The 18,772-nt window shown below is 40.9% G+C and overlaps 1 protein-coding gene across 2 annotated transcripts in view; it reads right to left on the reverse strand.

The window, feature by feature from the left end:
- The window catches only part of Pir (pirin), a 110,622-nt gene that overhangs the window by 8,016 nt on the left and 83,834 nt on the right, over nt 1-18,772 (reverse strand). For both annotated transcript variants that reach the window (NM_001009474.1, XM_039099890.2), the window contains 2 exons: nt 12,374-12,418; nt 3,625-3,707 (listed from right to left, as the gene is read on the reverse strand). In NM_001009474.1, coding sequence (NP_001009474.1) covers nt 3,625-3,707; nt 12,374-12,418 — 128 coding nt within the window. The remainder of the gene's footprint in view (nt 1-3,624; nt 3,708-12,373; nt 12,419-18,772) is intronic.

The following is an 18,772-nucleotide window of genomic DNA, read 5'->3' on the forward strand; positions in this document are numbered from 1 at the left end:
TGGTTCCTAGCGAAGGCTTTTTCATCTGACTTAAATACTAACTTTCGAATTTTCACTCAAGGCCAGCAAGATTGTCAGCAGGTAAAGGTAGTGATCATCAAGCCTCACCACCCAACTTCTATTCCTGACATCCAATATGGTGGGAGGACAGAACGAACTCCTAAGATTCATCCTTTGACATCCTCAAGTGCATCATGGCACTTTAACTAAAAAATAACACAAATAGGTAAGTCGCTTTTGATATCCCATAACTTACTGCCAGGAAATATGGTGAGTTATGTTGGGACCAACAATACATGATCAAAGCCCAGAGGAAAGGCCCAGGGGTCATTTAATGTGTTGATAACTTCTAAATTATGAATTTCTAACTCAGTTAAATTCATTAAGCCACAAAGCTTACAATAGGAGCAGCAGGCCTATGAGAGCGAACCTAAGGCAGGTTTTCTGCCTGCAGTAGCATTTATTACTGTGATTAATTACCTGGAAAAAAACAACAAAAAAAAAAACCAAAAAAAAAAAAAAACCAAAATAATTACCTGGAAAAAAATGACCCAAAAGAAATTGAAGTTCAGTATGATTTAATTGCATACAGTTCTTTCTAGACTTCACTGTTTATACTTTGGGCATCAGTGGTAAGATCAAGCAGTGAACTATTATCAGTTTTGAAAAAAACCTAGTGGTTCTTTTTATTTCTAGTGGGTTTTTTTAATCAAAAACTTTTATACAGAATAAATCAAATCACTGTCGTTAGCTCTCAGTGGGTGGTTTCTTTGGTTTCCGTGTTTAACTGGTTATTTTAATCAAATCATTTGAACGGGACATCCATGGGACTATGACAGTTTAAGGGCATAGGTGTCCTCAACCACTGTTTTCATGACAGCCAGTGTTTATCTACACTTACCAAAAATGAACTTGTGACTCTAAGACTCTGGTACAACTTGCATCTAAAGTTTAGACGGGATCTCTGCAAGTGTACTCATGTACTTCTAACCATCTCTCAGTACAAAAGTCCAGCACACAGTTGTAGGCCAAACTAACATGGGGGGCTTTTGAAACAGGCACTTCAGGATTACCCTGTACAGGTTCAGGATCATGTGTCCAGAATAGTTTGATATTGTTTCTGATCTCTAAGAACTTTGAAATATTTGGCTTCCTTATAGAGTACCCATGCTTTGGGCTTTGTCCATGAAGTCAGATTCTGGCCCAAGGACTTTTTAAAACCTGGTATAAACCAAAGCCACTGCCATTGTTAGGTGTCATAGCAGACTTAAGAATAATGGTATGGCTTGGGGAGATTGTTCAGTGGTTAGAGCACTTGCCACACAAGCATGAAGACTGGGGTTTGCATCATCAGACATTTTTGTCTATTCCAGCTATGTTCTGACTGCAGCTTCCGCCATCACTTCTTTCCATTTTAGCTTCTACATCTTTCTGCAGGGTATTCTTTGTGATGTAATAGGGAGAACTGAGGTTGCCAAATGTAACCAGACCCTACTGAAAACTACATATATCAGCAACTTCTGGCCCAAAAATAATTTTAAAATTTTTTCTCTATATTGGGCTGAGGTATGCAATATTTTTAGCAGCTCAAATGTGGCAGTTTTGTGTGTTTTGACATAAAACAGAGTGCATAGACCCTGGGATATGCATTTTTCTGGTGTTTTTGACATTTTGTTTTATTGTGTTTATAATTCATAGAGGTACTGCTGATTATCAAGGCAGGAGAAGGTTAATTATTTACTACTAAGTTGGACAGAGATAGAAAGTCTCCCCCAGTCCATTGCATTACATGATACTAGGGTCAGAGACCTAGAAGTGAGAGAGATCGCCTCTCCATTCAGCTGCCACTGAAGTAGTTCCTATTCCCACTTTTCAAACTGGAACTATCCAGGCAATTGTGCACAATTGTCTCCTTAATCATCTTTACTGGGGAGTGACACAAATCAATGAGAATGCCTTAATGGGCTCACAGAATGATGAACCAATTGCTCAATGAAACGAAACACAGACAGACAGACAGACAGACAGACAGAAAGAAAGGAAGGAAGGAAGGAAGGGAGAGAGGGAGGGAGGGAGGGAGGGAGGAAGGAAGGAAGGAAGGAAGAAAGAAAGAAAGAAAGAAAGAAAGAAAGAAAGAAAGGAAGGAAGGAAGGAAGAAAGGAAGAGAGAGAGAGAGAACTGAGAAACCCAGAAAAATAGCTCCCAAGACCCTTAAAATGTAAAAAGCAGAGATTCATTTAAAGGAACTATGGAAAACGTCATGCGCTCTTCTTAGCTCCAAATGGGGATGATTCTGAAAGGAGTCTCAGTGAGCAGGCAGATCTGCATTCATACTGCTGAATGGCTAGCTTAGTTTTACTTCTGCTAAAATAAATGAATAAATAATTTAGTTTTATGATGGCAATATTAAAAAACAATGAAGATGCATTGCTTCTAGATCCAAATATAGACTTTTACAAGATTGTTAAAGGCAAGCAATGAATGCTTATGAAACTCTAGAAATATACCAATAAAAACCTCAAAATAGAGCAATGTAATCAGCAGAAATTAGTAAGCAGGCTTATTAAAACAGTGGCATAATTTATTTCCCAAGGAAGAGAAAAAAAATTCCAGCTCATTGGGTGATTTAAGCATTTTCATGGAAATCAGTAAATTAAAGGGGAGGGAAAGATCGTAAGAGCTGAGGCAGTGGACATCTATAGTGAAACTATTTTCTGGACATGATGGGCCACTGTACATATGAATTCAAAGGGGTTATGACTCTATGCACAAGACTTACACACGATCAAGTCAGACAAAATCCCATCAGGGATGGAGGAGGGATTGTGAGGTCCCACCATGTCTGAGGAACTATTGGCACCTAATGGCTGATTGTGGGTGGAAGTGTTAGTTGTCTGCAGGAATCCAACTCCTAGAGGCTACCCATGCTCCAGATGACGGTCCTACACCATTGCACATACAAGCAGCATACTAGGTGGACTTGGTGGGTTAAAAACAGAGACAGTACATGAAGAAATAATGAGGGAGAGGGGGCAGATTGGAAATGGAAGAAAGGGAATGGATTTGTTTTTAAAACACTCAAACATTTTTTAAAAAGATAATTGAATGTTTGGGGCTAGGGAAATGGCTTAGTTGGTAAGAGCACTTGCTGTTAAACCATGAGAACCTGAATTTGAATCCCAGTCACCCACATAAAAATGAATGTATGTGATGACACATAGCTATAACCCCCAGGTTTCGGGGTGGATATGTGTTCAGATGTTCAGAAACAGGTAGATTCTGAGAGTTCCCTGGTCAGGTAGCCTAGATGAAATAGCGAGTTTCAAGTACACAGAGAGATCCTGTCTCAACAGTCTCAAAGGAATAAGGTGGGAAGTGACAGAACAGGACATTCAACATCCTCCCTTGGCATCCGCATGTATGTGTGAGCATGAGTACCTATACCTGCACGTGTCACATGCATGCACGTGCACACATGTGCGTGTGCACACACACACATGCACACACACCACACACACACCACACACCACACACACACACACACACACACACACACACACACACACACACACACACGCAGGCACACACATGGGGCATGAAGAAAGAAAATTAAGTTTAAAATACCTTATTTTCCAACTGGACAGTGTCACCTTCTCCAAGCACTGCTGTGCGATGCGGTTCTATCTTTTGTTGAGCATCATCAGGCCCTACAACAAAAGATGAGCCAGTAACGTCAGTGACTGTCGTGGTATACTGACCCAATCACCACACTTTTGGTCAACTACTTAGCGCCATAATGCTCATTTTGATTTCAGAATTAGCAGATTTAGGGAAGCCCCTTGAATTTGAGGGTTGTTTACACTTATTATTGTTAAAGGTTAAGATGGACTGGTTTTCAGTGCAGTAAAGAGCAGGGAAGTGAATCCTGAAACATGTTTCCATTTATATTCTTAGTGCCATGGCTACGTGACTGACTTTTAAAAGCCCTTGAAATTGCATGTTCATAAGAATGTTCTCTTGTGTAAAATACAAAGCTCATAAGAAGCAAACAGAGTTAGAAAAATGATCAAGTGTTATCGATAATTCATTTCAACAAGAATTTACTGAGCATCTCCAACTTTCAAATACTAGAGAAAATACGTGTAAGTCACATTCCTTGCATCTAAATAATTCAGAACGTTCTTGGGACCAACCAAATATAAGCACATGCAATCATCAGAGAAGAATTCAGCTGAAAACTAGAGGAATTGGATAGCAACTTATAGAATACTGAACAAGGTCTGTTCCTAAACACTCTGTAGGTGGGTGCCTTCTAAGCACTCAGGAGGGTGTGTATCTTTAGGCTAGCTAACATTCCTTCCCTTCTAAGACTTACTGATGAAGTAAAGCTAACACTTAAACGTAACAAAAAAACTCATTGAGAACTGAAATCTTGGGGGCTTGTTTAGGTTGAAGTACCCCAGGCATTTGTTCTGGAGGAAGTAAGACTTTAACAGAGCTGTGTAAGGTAAGACAGACTCCCGAGAAACAGAACTTGGAAGAGGGTGTTGTGGACAAGAGGACAAAGAGTCAGTCAAAGGGAATGGGTGAAAATTTCTAAGGATCCTGTGAACCTTCTATCGTGGTTTTAACATTCTACTGGAAAGGATGAAAATGTATCAAGGAAATCCTTTAAAATCATCCTTACTCATACAAAATGAGTGAATAAGACACACACACACACACACACACACACACACACACTCACAGAGAGATAGAGAAAGGAGAGAAATGATCAGATCTGTGTTTTGAAAAAATAATTTTGGAAACAGAGCATAAAAGGAAATGGAGGGCAGGCCTAAACTGAAGCAAATTTATTGGGATCTCTCTGTAATGGACTAAAGTGAATGTGGGTTAGCATGTGAATGGACTGAAAGGACAGAGACAGGTTAGAAGAGAGGGAAGGGAGGGAGTTGAGAAAGAATCTGTCTGATGGTCTTAAGCACCAGCATGTGGTGTGCCAAGGAGAGCAGCAGCAGTTCTGCAAGAGGGATCTGAACAATGGAGAGGCCCAAGTGTGCTAGAATAGACATAGACAGCTGCAGCAAAGGGTGAGATTTAAGGGTGTCTTCCAGCTGGGTATAAAAACCCAGATATGTGAACAGATAACAGAGAGATGATTCGAGATCCAGCATTCAAGGAGTTAGGAGAGGGCTCAGATGGCTTGGTGCATAAGAAAGAGCACTTCCTGCACAAGCTTGAGGACTTGCGTTCAAATCCCTATCATTCACATAAATAGCAAGCATGGCTGTGTACGGTTGTAACCTTAGCACTGTGGGGAGCAGACAGGAGGATCACTGGGGTTTGTTGGCCACCATCTTAGCTCCAGTCTCAGTAAATAATCCAATCTTAAGGGAATCAGGTAGAGGGTGATAGGACAGATCCTCCTCTGGCCTCCACATATGTGCAGGCACATGTACTACATCTGTACACGTCAAATACAGAGAAAGAGACAGAGACTGAAAGAAAAAAGAGAGACACAGAGAGAAACAAGGGACGCAAGCTAAAACTTAAAAATGATTAAAGAAATGATTAAATGATACAATAACTTGACAAATTATTATAAAAACAGAATCTCCATTTATATATACATTTGGGAGATATTAGTCAGCCTTCTAACAGCCATGTTTTCTAAAGAAGTCATCTTCCAGCCTATATTTTGGAGATAGGGGACATATTCCAGAGAGGGCATATGGCTTACACTGTTGCTAACAAACATGAAACAGGATTCGGACAGAACAAGAATTTTTATTCTGGAGTAAGGTGCTCTGTAGAAGTCTGCAGCAAGAACTGAGACTAAGTATGGCCTTGACTGGGCCAGATCACACATGTACTTTCTCCATCAGTTAGCTGCCATGTAGCTTGCTTCAGTCATGACTGTAGCCAACAAACTGCGGCATTATTTGCTCTGCTGATAGCTCTGTCTCCAAGAGAAGTCGCAGACATTTGTATGCCATGTTACAGTGCAGAATATATCTCAGGATAGACTTTATGCTAGTTGTCTCACAATTCAGAGCAGACCTGTTACTATATCATGGCATTCCAGATGCCGAGAGAGAAGTCTACATGTAATTACAGCGTAAACTGTTTCTTTAACTTTTTAATGATGCCACTGAATTTAGAAACATTGTCTAAGAGGAACTTGGTACATTTAAAAAAAAGTCCATGGCAGTAAAAAATAATAAAAAATGTGTTTACTCATTGGCTTTGGAGGACAATGGTGGCTGGAGTAATTAAGCCTGATTTTGGTGTCTATAACAACTTCCCTGGTGAAAATGTTTCCACCTTCGCCAATTCCAAGGAATTAACATGAGCTCAGGCACAATCACCCCTGCAAATTAGCAGAGCCAACCCCAACATAACACCCATTTATCAAAGGCATATGTCAGCAAATGTCATGGGGTGAATAGCAGAACTCCATTGGCTTTCCACTTACACGAGGATTTGGCAAGAAAAGTCTGGGAGTCCGAGAGGAATGTCATTTAGAGTTGGATAATAGTTTAAACTGTGACAGGGAAAGGCATTTTATTAGCTGTGCTTTACTGACATCCTCTGTGGACAATGAACCATATTTCTATCTTCAACTAATTCATGTGTAACAGCCAGTACCCACGTGGCCCGCTTCTGGACTCTGAGTTTGTCGTGTAGTATGTTTCGTGAGACTGCTTTAATAGAGTGAGCTGACAAGAGACAGCACTCAGAAATCCTACTGAGCTTGTAGGTCTTGGCACCCTATATCAGGATAATGTGCTTGACAGCAATGTTGATTGGCCTGTGAAGAAATCCAAATTTAGAAGCTGGGTGCCCATGCTCCTCCCTTCCAATGTATAAGTGAAATCACAGTGAGATGCACAAGGGGCCATTTGAAATGTTCTACTCCAAGGAATACTTTTTTCATTAACACCAGAGTCAAGCTGCTGGGTAGATAATTTTCAGTCTACCTTCAGTTTCTAGCTTCCCATGCAAAGTCTTCAAAATAGTGCCAGAGAGAACACTGATGGCATCTTCTTTTCCAGATCATTTCTATGGTAGTTGACTCATCTGTCTAACTGATGAACCTAAAATAAGTCCCCCTGAAATATAGCCTATTGTTCCTGACTACTTGTAATTATAAAATGAAACAAATCAGATAATAAAATACTTTCCATTGGCAGTCTTTGCCAAGAATGTTAAATCTAATAATGTAGTTAAGGAACATTTAACCAAAAATGCTATTACTCTTTTTTGCCTACACAGTCAGAAAAGGGCAAAATACTTTTTAAAATGTGTGTGTGTGTGTGTGTGTGTGTGTGTGTGTGTGTGTAAGACTGGAGTCCAGCTCCAGTGTGAGAGCATCCTCTCTTCGTTTTCTTCTCTTTATAAGAACTAGTGTCTCACTCTGTTCCACGCCTTCTGGTAATTTCTATTACACATTTTAACATCATTAAGTTTAGATGTATAGCAGAAGTTCTACTACAACAGAGACTGCCACCACCTGAAAAACCGCCACAAGCATCTTATTTTAAAATGTAAATGTCCTGTAATTTACAAATTTTGACAAACACAGTTTAGATGTTTGGTAGCTAGATTGAAGCATTGTCCTTCAATCTATCTACCTATCTATCTATCTATCTATCTATCTATCTATCTATCTATCTATCTATCTATCTATCTATCATGCGCTTCTCTATGTATGTGCATTGGTACACATGTGCGTGTGGATAGTAGCCTGACTAGAGGCTGATGCTGGGTGTCTTCCTCAATTGCTCTCCACAGTTTTAATTTTTTTTTGAGTCAGGGTCGCTCACTAAACCTGGAACTGATGGATTGCTTAGACTGGTACACTAACAAGCCCCCAGAGATCCTCTGTCTTCCTCAACACAGAACCAAATTTACAAATGCCTGTACCACCACACTTAGCTTCTTTTTAAAAGTAGATGTTAAGGATCTGAACTCTGATCATCATGCACAGACTGTAAATATTCTGCCTATGGACTCATCTCTTCTGCCTTCTGTCCTCTTTTTAATGTATACCCATTTTAGGCATCACCTAAATCCTTCTAGAGTACTACATGTTCCCTAATCCCTCCATTCCCTGTCATTTGTTTTCTCTAGCAATTTACTTTTACAAAGCATTTGACTTATTTGTAGAAGTATCACATTTTCCACTTTTCTACACAGTTACATATCCTGTATCATGCACTACATTATTCTCTTGAGAAAGGCTCTCTCGTGACTCTGGAGCTAAGCCAACAAGCCACAGTGGTCCTTTGTGTTCCTCCCCCATAACATTGGGGTCATGGGCACATACAACCACATTCAGCTTTTTACGTGGGCTCTGACAATTTGAAATGGGAATTCTTGGTCTACACCCTGGGGGGCCCTGCCTCATCCACATCACTCGTCACTTAGGATGCTGGTGAGGAAGAGGAAGTGAGAGGCTGAGAATCTCTGAAGGTCACTGACAGCCAGCATAGCTGAAACTGTGGAATCTAGGTTCAATGAGAGTCTGGGAAAAAGAAGGTAGAAAATAACTGAAGAAGCAACTTGATGTTGACCACCATGTGAACCTACATACATGTGCACACATTCACACTAACAAGCACATAGAACGCATGTAGCACACCACACACATAACACAACACACACGTTTTAAAAGATCTTATTGTACTGGGTTCCATAAGGCCATTTCAAGCAGTATATAACTGAATATGTTTTCCTCATACCTCACTACCTCAACCCTTCTCTTCCCTTCCTCTACCTTTGTTCTGCAACTAATATCTTTCTTAAATTTTTACTGTATGCAGTCTTCTCAGAGTACTTCTGCCATCCAAATTGTGGCCTATTTGTTCTAGCCCAAAATACTATCTACACATATTGACATTTCATTAACTGAACAATGATTATTTGACACTGTGCAAAAGAGAATGACTTACTGATCAGCTCCTGCCGTCTGGGGTTGAGTGGTGCCATTTGTGTTTACAAGCAAGATAAAATCAAGGTACTAAAGTTGGGAATCATTTTCTGGGTTCTCACTATAAACTGTAAGTTAGATATTTTTAAACGGTGATTTCTGTTTGGTCATTTTTCCCCTCTGGTGATGTGCTGTTTTGTCCTTTTGCTTTTCTCATTGGCAACCTCATGAAGGGGTGGATAGGAACAAAGCAAGGAGATCAGATACAAATGAGGTCATTTGGCCTGTTGCTCATTGGTTGAGTCCTAAGAGGCCAGTTTGTGGAACTGGATTCTGTCCATGGTCCAGTTTATTTTAGACACACACACAAATTCACTCAGAAGCTAGAGACCACAATTCCATCTTCTGCCAGATATTTTGTACCTGTGGCCCATGGTTATGGGGTCGGGATATAAGCCAGTGAGAAGAAATGACTCAGGACAATTCCACCTTACATCAGGGAAAACAAGTGGAAGTGTAGGTCCTCCTTAGCTTAGAATTTCTGAATATTTCACTTACTGATGTCTGGGGGTAAAGGTCTGTCTGAAGTGAGGCTGTGATAAAAGAGGCTTTGCAGATTACTTCTCAAGCTTTATACCTTTACCCTTCCTTTAATGCCATTAAGGACAAAACCATTTGTGAGCTTCTGTAGAGTCAAGAAACCAAGAAAGGTCCTCACTTAAAAAATTGCAAAGAATTAGCAATACTCGTTTTGTGTACATGAAATATACATGAAGTTCGACAAAAATTTGGATTACATTCCATTTATGTATGTATTGTCCATGGCCGCAAGGTATAGTAGTCTCAGAGACAAAAAAAATATTCACTTTCAGGCACTTTCCATAAAGTTTGGTTCCCCCTCCAGCCCCTGCTTTTTATTATTCTACATAAACCTTTCTGGAGTCTTTAACACCTTAAACTTCATGCTCTTTCTTTATTATATTCCATCTCTGCAGATTGTTTTAAAATCATAAGGATGAGACCTCCAAGAAAGAATTTTTTCTATTTCATATAGTACTTTATGGTTATCAGAATATATATTAAAAAAGATACCTCATTCTCCTCAGAGAGTTAATACATTTTACTGTGCACACCCAGGCGCTTACTGTAATACAGCTGGAGGGTTTTTTTATTTGAATCTTTACTATCTTGAATGATAAAATATGTGAATTTTGTTTGGGGCTTGTAATTAAAGTGCTATTCAGTGAAAGAAGAGCAAAGTCCAATTGTACCACATTATGAATAAATTCCAATTACTGCTATTTCCAGAAGACTCAAGTGATCAAACACCTTTTTTTTGAGAATATAAAGAATGGTTTAAATAAATCACTTGGGACGCATCATCACACCCTGTACAGATGTCATTAGCAGGCCATCTGTTTGCAAATTGAGAATATATTTTGCAATGAGGATGCTCCCGGCAAGTTGATAATCTATTTCCCAAGGAGGACGTTCTCTGCTGGCCTCTCCTATGGGAGTGGGGTAGGAATCATTCAATTCCAGAGGGTCTCAGAAGTGGGGAATTTGGGACTATGTCCTGGGAAGCCACATCCACATGCATGTCACTCATCGTTGTGGATGGAGATGAGGAGAGGGAAGCTTCTAGCTTCTTCCTGAAACACAAATTCAAATGGCTATTCTGGTATAAGGAGTTGATTCAGGAGATAATACCAGCGAATAGCAGTCTGGAAACCAGCAGAGTTATTGAGGGAAAGGAAGTGCAATCATTGCCTTTCTATTGCTATGACGAAACATCAGGACCAAGGCAACTTATGAACAAAGGTGATTGATTTGGCTTATGATTTTTGAGGGTTAAAATCCATGATGGGAGAACAAAGGCATGGCAGTAAGGACAGCTGAGAGCTCATATCATGGTCCACAAGCAGAAGGCAGGGAGGGCACATTGGGATGGCATGGGTCTTTAAAACCTCAAAGCTCACCTCTAATGACACACCTCCTCCTCCAAGGCATGACTCCTAATCCTTCCTAAACTGCTCCACTAATTGGGGACCAAGGATTCAAACATAGGAGCTTATGGGGGCCGTTCTCATTCAAACCACCACAGCAAGGAAGGATAGGCACCTGATCATACAGTCCCACTATGAAAAGTTTGAGAATAACCTCGGTGGGGAATTGAGAAATGGGTTCTACTATAACCTACTCAAGGAGACCGCTAACTTCCAGAACGTTGATGCTTTCTTTGGTGCTTCTGTGCTTCCTGACTGAGCCAGAGCAGTCTTTCAAAGTTTCAGGAAAAGTGGTGTAGACACAGAGAGTTGGAAGTTGGTCAGCAGGTACGGGGGGAAGCAAGATCATAAGGGGATTGGATGGGACATTCATTGAACGTGCTGTAGCATAGCAATTTGCTGTTATCCATACAAAGAGCATTTACCTGTCTCCAGGAAAATGGGAATGGTTAGGATGGACACAAGCAGAGGCAACGTGCTCTGCATGCTCGTCTCTCGTCCTGTGGATTCTGTCTTTTCTGCTATCGGGTTGGGTAGATTTGAAAGCACAAGTGGGCTTGAACTTTCCATTGTAACTGAATGTAGTGTAGGTAGGACATGGAGACTGAAATTGAGGAACACTTCCATAGAAGTAACTTTTCTGTTGCTGTAGGCAACTTATAAAAGGAAGGGTTGACTTGGCTAATGGTCCCTTGAGGTTAAGATTCTGTCATAGTAGAGCACTATGGCAGCAGAGACAGCACTGGGGCTGGGGCTGGATGATGAGAGTTCACCTCCTGAACAGCAAGCAGGAAGCAATGAGCAAGAATTAGCAATGGTGAGTCTTTAGAGTCCCAAAGCCTACTTCTAGTGATGTACTTCCTCATAAAGTTACACCTCACAAATATCACCAAAGAATGCCACCAACTAGGGACCAAGAATTCAAAGGACAAAGCCTATGTTGGCCACTCTATTTCATATCACCATAGCTTGGTTCTTGCCTCAGGCATACAGATGGTAGATATCCCACTGCTCATGTATGAAATGAAAAGTTGCTTTGTTCTCAAATATGCGTTTCACTACAAACAGCAGCATACACAGCTTAGAATAAATAAAAAATGGGAAATACCTGAAGTACATAACTTGTTTTCTATCTCCAAAGGGATACACAGACTGCAGCTCTCACTGGAGCGCAGGGGAACTCCACCTCTTTATGGGCATGGAAACTGCTAACCTCTCAGATTTAACACTGCTGTGCCTTTTTTGCCTGGGCCTTTTTGTTCATGTTGTTCTCTGATACTGAACACCCTGGAAGCTATAAGGTCCCCTGGTCCAGATTGGTGTGGGAAGAAAAGAGGCACAGTAATCAATTACATTCAACACTTTCAGTAGTTTATCGTTTCAGTAGCTTGAATTAAACTGCAATTGAACCCCAAATGGCATACCCTTTACTTACCAATATACACATCTCCAGAGATGGTATAAATGAAGCTTGTCCACCCTGGAAATGACCACAGACACTGAATTATTAGTGTACATAATATCAATATATATTACATATGCATTTTGTTTCTATTACATGTATTATATAAACATATATAACAGTAACAAAAGAAAAAGTTGAGTATGAAATATTTTATTTTCTTTTAGATATGTGTTTTAAGACTTGAGTTCTGTGAGTTATATATATTTTCTATTTGCATACTTTTCTCCTCCGTCTCTCACATATACATACAGCATATGCACAAATATTTCTATACTTAAAGAACTTAGAGTCCTTGCTATTTAAGGGCCACCCAAAGTAGGTATTGTACAGTTTACTTTGGCAATATATCTATTGGTAACACATTTGTGTGTGTGTGTGTGTGTGTGTGTGTGTGTGTGTGTGTGTGTGTGTGTGTACCAAGTGCCAGAAGGGGACAACAGACTCCCCAGAGATACAGGCATTTGTGATCTGGGTGCTGGAATCTGAACTATAGTCCTCCAATAGAGCAATAAGCACTGAGAATTGCTTAGATAGCCTCCAGCCCACTGATCATTTCTTATAGTTCTGACACCATGCTATAAGCTATAGCACTCCAGTCTAGCTTCATGTTCAGTTTTCTGTACTTCTAAACAGGCTGAAATGTGATTAATGATACCAATGAAGCTTTTTTTTGTTCAGTTGAGTTCTAGTTTCCAGTCAACACGTTCCCTTTTCTGTCTATTCTAAAAGAGTGTGCATATCAATAACAGGTGCTACATCCTGGAGGGTTCTGGAGATTGACCTAACCAGGTCATCATGGGCATGAAATATACATGAATAAGGTGGGATTAGCTAATCTCAATAGATGTAGTCTCTGTAGGGAAGCAGCCTCCATCTCTAAGCTGGAAACAACCCAGGTCTAGATAGAAGCTACACTGGATATTTTCTGCACAAACTCTTAACATTTGCACCTGAACTAGAGGAAACCTTTGCCATTCCTCCAAGCCTCACCCAAGGAAGGCCTTGCCACTTGCACACTGAGGCACTAGAGTCCTCGACATGACCCTGCTCGTGTCAACATGCCGTCAAGACTTCACGTGCTCCCTACAAAGGAGGATCTAAAAGTTTTGGTGATTAACAGGTTTCAGACAGCCTGTGAGATTCCTGGAATTGTCCCCATAAGTTTTCAAAAGACTATGACTTGTGAAGGTGCACAGGTGTGCATGTACATGTGGAGGCCAGCAGTCAACCTCATGAGTCCTTCCTCAGGAGCCATCCACCTTGCTGAGACTGGGTCTCTCACTGCGGCTTAGGACTCACAGCTAAGACCTGGATGGATGGCCAGTAAACCCCAGGAATCTGTGTGCCTCTGACTCCCCAGCACTGGCATTTCAAACACACACCACTACTTCTGGCTTTTTGTGAGATATTAAAAGAGTGAATCTAAGCCACCCAAGAGTAATGTTGCCTCGTTCCCTCCCTCATTTAGTTGTCCACCATTTATTGAACCTCTACTCTTAGTACACGTTGTGCAGATACAAACAGAAAGAGGGTATAGTCACTGGTATTCAAGTAGGACAACAGAAGACTGGAAGGTCCCCATAGATGCTGAAAACACATGCCAATAATCTATAGCCCCATTCTTGTGTGCACAGCCTAGCTTTGCAAGGACCCTTGTTCCTTTCTAATGGATGATCATCCCTTCTATTCCTGCTCAGCCCAGTTTATAATTCTACCCTACAAAGAAATCCCTTTCCTCTCAGCTTTTTAAAAAAAAAGGTTTGGATTGGAAATGGTTAACATTTTTTTCTGCTAAGTGCAGATGGCTTATATTTCCTGTTTATCTTGAGAAAAAAAAGTAACATGTTATTTCAAGAATACCAAAGCATGGGCCATCTAAACTGTAAATCTTTCTGTAAATCTCATTTTTACCCCTACACAAGCGGTGAGCAATTTGCTATTTATACCTTGGGGACTTTTGCCTTTTATGTGCTATTTAGCATTTGCTTCAAATATAGAAGAAATTCAGTGCCATGTTTTAAATATCTGCCCATATCAGAACATAGAGCAGTAGCACATCGTGTCACGGATGTGTTCTTGTTCATGTACTCAATCCTCTCTTCACACTTTCAAGGCAGCGGAAAGGTAATTCTTTCGAGAGACACGCCAAAATCCCATCATTTTCAGTTGCTTGGCTGAGGTTTTTATGTTGGATCTTTCAAATTTATCCCCATGGCATTTCTCCTTCATTTCCTGCTTCATTCTCCAAACCGATCACTTAGGTCTGTTTTTTTTTTTCCCTCCACTTTGAAAATCCTCTTTGGCAAAACCCTGAAGAACAGTGTGTGTGCTTCAATGAGCTGCCAAGTAAGTGTTCGATGTGCATGCACCTAGCTTTGCTTCTCATTAAAGTAGTCTACTAGGTCACAGACAATCTTTGCTCATTATAACACAGTTCACATTGCCTGGTGGAAAGCAGAAAACATTAGAGCTAGCAGAACAGGAGCAGTGGAGCAATCTGCCCTTTATCATCTTTGCAGTAGAATGTCCTATTGTGCTATTCATCTTTGTTTCGTTTTAGGGAACACTATTTCTTAGGACTGCCAAAAGAAAAATAAATGCCAAATAGTATAAATTAATGCATACGATATGTTTAAGAAGAAACTATTTTGGTCAAATTACTTCTTTGCTAAAAGCAGAATTGCATCAGCCAAGGGCTCTCCTCTGTGCGATTTTGTTTTGGATTGATTTTTCAAGACAGGGTTTCTCTGTGTAGCCTCGGCTGTCCTGGATCCAACTTCGTTGACCAGGCTGGCCTCAAACTCACAGAGATCCTCTTGCTCTGCTTCCCAAGTGCTGGGATTAAAGGTGTGAAACACCATGACTGCCTGGTGTCCCCTGTGTAATGTTCAGGTCCTTTCTTCTTTCCTTCAACTCTTCTCTTACTTTTATACACTGCACTAGAAATTGATGCCATCCTCAAAGTTTTGTCATTCTATCAGAAGTCACATAGCCTACAATCTCCCCATTTTGTCCCCCACAAACATGGTGGCCATCCTACTGTCTCTTTGCAGCTGGAAAGAACTTCCCTTGGAAAGTAACAAATAAAATGTGCTGAGATGAAGATCATATTTTTCTTCTAGTCCTTGAGGACAGTTAAGTCAGCAAAACATACAAGTCAGATTTCTTTTAGCCAAACAGAAAACAAACACACAACGTGGGTTCTAAACATGTAAATCATTTTCTGTGGCATTTACTTTATTTCCAGGGAGGTTCCTAATTCTTAAAAAATATCACTCTAGTGAGAGATTTCCTCAGCCTACATTCCTGGGCTTAAGCCAGACCATTTTTTCTCCTAACTTTATTAAGAGTTCATAATTCCAGTGAATTAATAACTATTCTTATGCATTTATGTGGAGAAAGAAGTAGAAAAACATGGCCAGCTGACACAGCAAATTCCTAACAGAAGTTAGCTTAGTAGAGAAGGCCAAGGGGCTAAGAAGGGAATATACCTATCCCCAGTCTTAGGCCTACATTGTTCACCAGACTCCAAAGCAGCTCCGATCCCAGGAGCCTGCATGGAACATCTCCACATTCAACTTCCTCAGGTAACTCCTCCTCTCTAGACCTGATACCTGACCTTCTGGGATTGGAGGTGGAACTGTGTGGTCCTCTCCACCCTTCTCTTCCAAACACACTAATTAAAAAAAAGTTTGCTTTGAAATAATTTGAGACACTCTGAAAAGTTTCAAAGATACTACAGAGAGAGTTCCATATGTTTTTGCCTAGGTTCTCCCAAAGCCAACACACTATCTCACATGTTTCATTATTCTTTTGCTGTAAAATAGGATGGTCCTTTCACACACACACACACACACACACACACACACACACACACACACACACTGAATGCCTTGCACTTAGATTGTTTTTTAAACAAATTTTAGCTCATTTCCTTTACATCCCTTTCCTTTGTACACTGTGCAACATCTTTGTAGGTCAGCATTTCTATGAGGTTGTAAGCTAGGCCTAAAATGGACCATGGAACCCACGATATCAAACACAAGTGATCTCTGCTCTCCTCTTGGATTCCAAAATACACTAAGCCAGGAGTGTCAGGATCACTGTTACCCACACCATAGTCAATATTTTTGCATATTAGGACTGTCTTCCAAACATTGTATACATGTATAAAATTGTCAAGAAAACAAAACAACCCACAGTAGCATCCACGAGAACGTCATGGTACCTAGCACTGTGTATTCCCCTGAATATTGTAGTTTAGAATAACTGACATTAAAATGGATTTTCTCAGGCAGTAGTGGGTGGGCAGGGTCATAGACACAGGGAGAGGGAGGAGGGGATAGGGGGTTTGTGGAGAAGAAACAGGGAAGGGGATACCATTTGAAATGTAAAAAAATAAATAAAAACCAATAAAATAAATAAAATAACCAATTTAAAAAATTTTGATTTTCTCATCACATAGCAACCACAAGACATAAATACAGGAATAAATAGTTAATGTCCATCTTATAGCTAAAGATACATGGCAAGAGAAAGAGAAGTCACTAAAAGACCATTAATTGGTTGAGTATGGAAGAATGTGGTGTGTGAGAAAATCAGAGTGTGACTGATACTGGGCTGCTTATAATCTCACCTCAACATTTACTACTAATGGATCTTAAACAAGTTACATAATCTCTCTGTACCTCAGCTTCCTCATTGGTAAAAATGGGATAATCATCTCGGCCCACATGATTAGGAGAATTGTAAGGGTTAATACAGGGAGAGCTCTAGAACACCCAGACAGAAGCAGGTGGCTCTTTGTGAGTTCCAGGACATCCAGGGCTACATCATAAGACTCTGTCTCAAAAATCATTCATTTTAAGTCATTAAAATACAGTGTGAAGTAGGATTGTGTTAGGTATCTGGATCTAGTCATTCTGTAATCTATACTTTAAAACATCATGTTTCAAAGGAAGAAGTAATACTAGTTAACTGGTCAATTGAAAATAATTTTAAAAGGGGGGCTGGGGATGTGGCTTAGTGATAGAGCAGGCCTGTGTCTCTGGGTCCCAACTCTACCACTGTAATGAAAAAAAAAAGGAAATTAATTGCAGAAAAGTAAATACACCATCACAAAAGGCAAACAACAAAATACCTAGTAACATTGAGAACATTTCCTTGACCTTGGGTTGGGGAATAATGATTAAAGAAATGACAGAGTGCAGCAATCTTTAAAGAACAGATTAAGAGCTTAAAGACCGTAAATGCGGAAATCCCACACCCGCGGATCCCGGCCCGCAGCAGCTCTCTGCTCCAAGACACCATGGGAAAGAGACCTCACCGCCTGGTCAGGTGGGCACTCCTAAGGCTGCAGGGCGGAAGAGACCACCAACACTGCCCACCCCTGCCCACATCCCTGGCCCAAGAGGAAACGGTATAAGGCCTCTGGGCTCCCGTGGGGGAGGGCCCAGGAGCGGCAGGACCCCTGCCTGAGACACCACCGGAACCTGAGGGAAACAGACCGGATAAACAGTTCTCTGCACCCAAATCCCGTGGGAGGGAGAGCTAAACCTTCAGAGAGGCAGACAAGCCTGTGAAACCAGAAGAGACTGTTCTCTGTACATACATCTCGGACGCCAGAGGAAAACACCAAAGGCCATCTGGAACCCTGGTGCACTGAAGCTCCCGGAAGGGGCGGCGCATATCTTCCTGGTTGCTGCTGCTGCAGAGAGCCCGTGGGCAGCATCCCACGAGCGAACTTGAGCCTTAGGACCACAGGTAAGACCAAATTTTCTGCTGCAAGAAAGCTGCCTGGTGAACTCAAGACACAGGCCCACAGGAACAGCTGAAGACCTGTAGAGAGGAAAAACTACGCGCCCGAAAGCAGAACACTCTGTCCCCATAACTGACTGAAAGAGAGGAAAACAGGTCTACAGCACTCCTGACACACAGGCTTATAGGACAGTCTATCCACGGTCAGAAATAGCAGAACAAAGTAACACTAGAGAAAATCTGATGGCGAGAGGCAAGCGCAGGAACCCAAGCAACAGAAACCAAGACTACATGGCATCATCGGAGCCCAATTCTCCCACCAAAACAAACATGGGATATCCAAACACACCAGAAAAGCAAGATCTAGTTTCAAAATCATATTTGATCATGATGCTGGAGGACTTCAAGAAAGACATGAAGAACTCCCGTAGGGAAACACAGGAAAACATTAATAAACAAGTAGAAGCCTACAGAGAGGAATCGCAAAAATTCCTGAAAGAATCGCAAAAATCCCTGAAAGAATTCCAGGAAAACACAATCAAACAGTTGAAGGAATTAAAAATGGAAATAGAAGCAATCAAGAAAGAACACATGGAAACAACCCTGGATATA

This window comes from Rattus norvegicus, chromosome X, assembly GCF_036323735.1.
Source record: "Rattus norvegicus strain BN/NHsdMcwi chromosome X, GRCr8, whole genome shotgun sequence".
Classification (NCBI taxonomy): domain Eukaryota; kingdom Metazoa; phylum Chordata; class Mammalia; order Rodentia; family Muridae; genus Rattus; species Rattus norvegicus.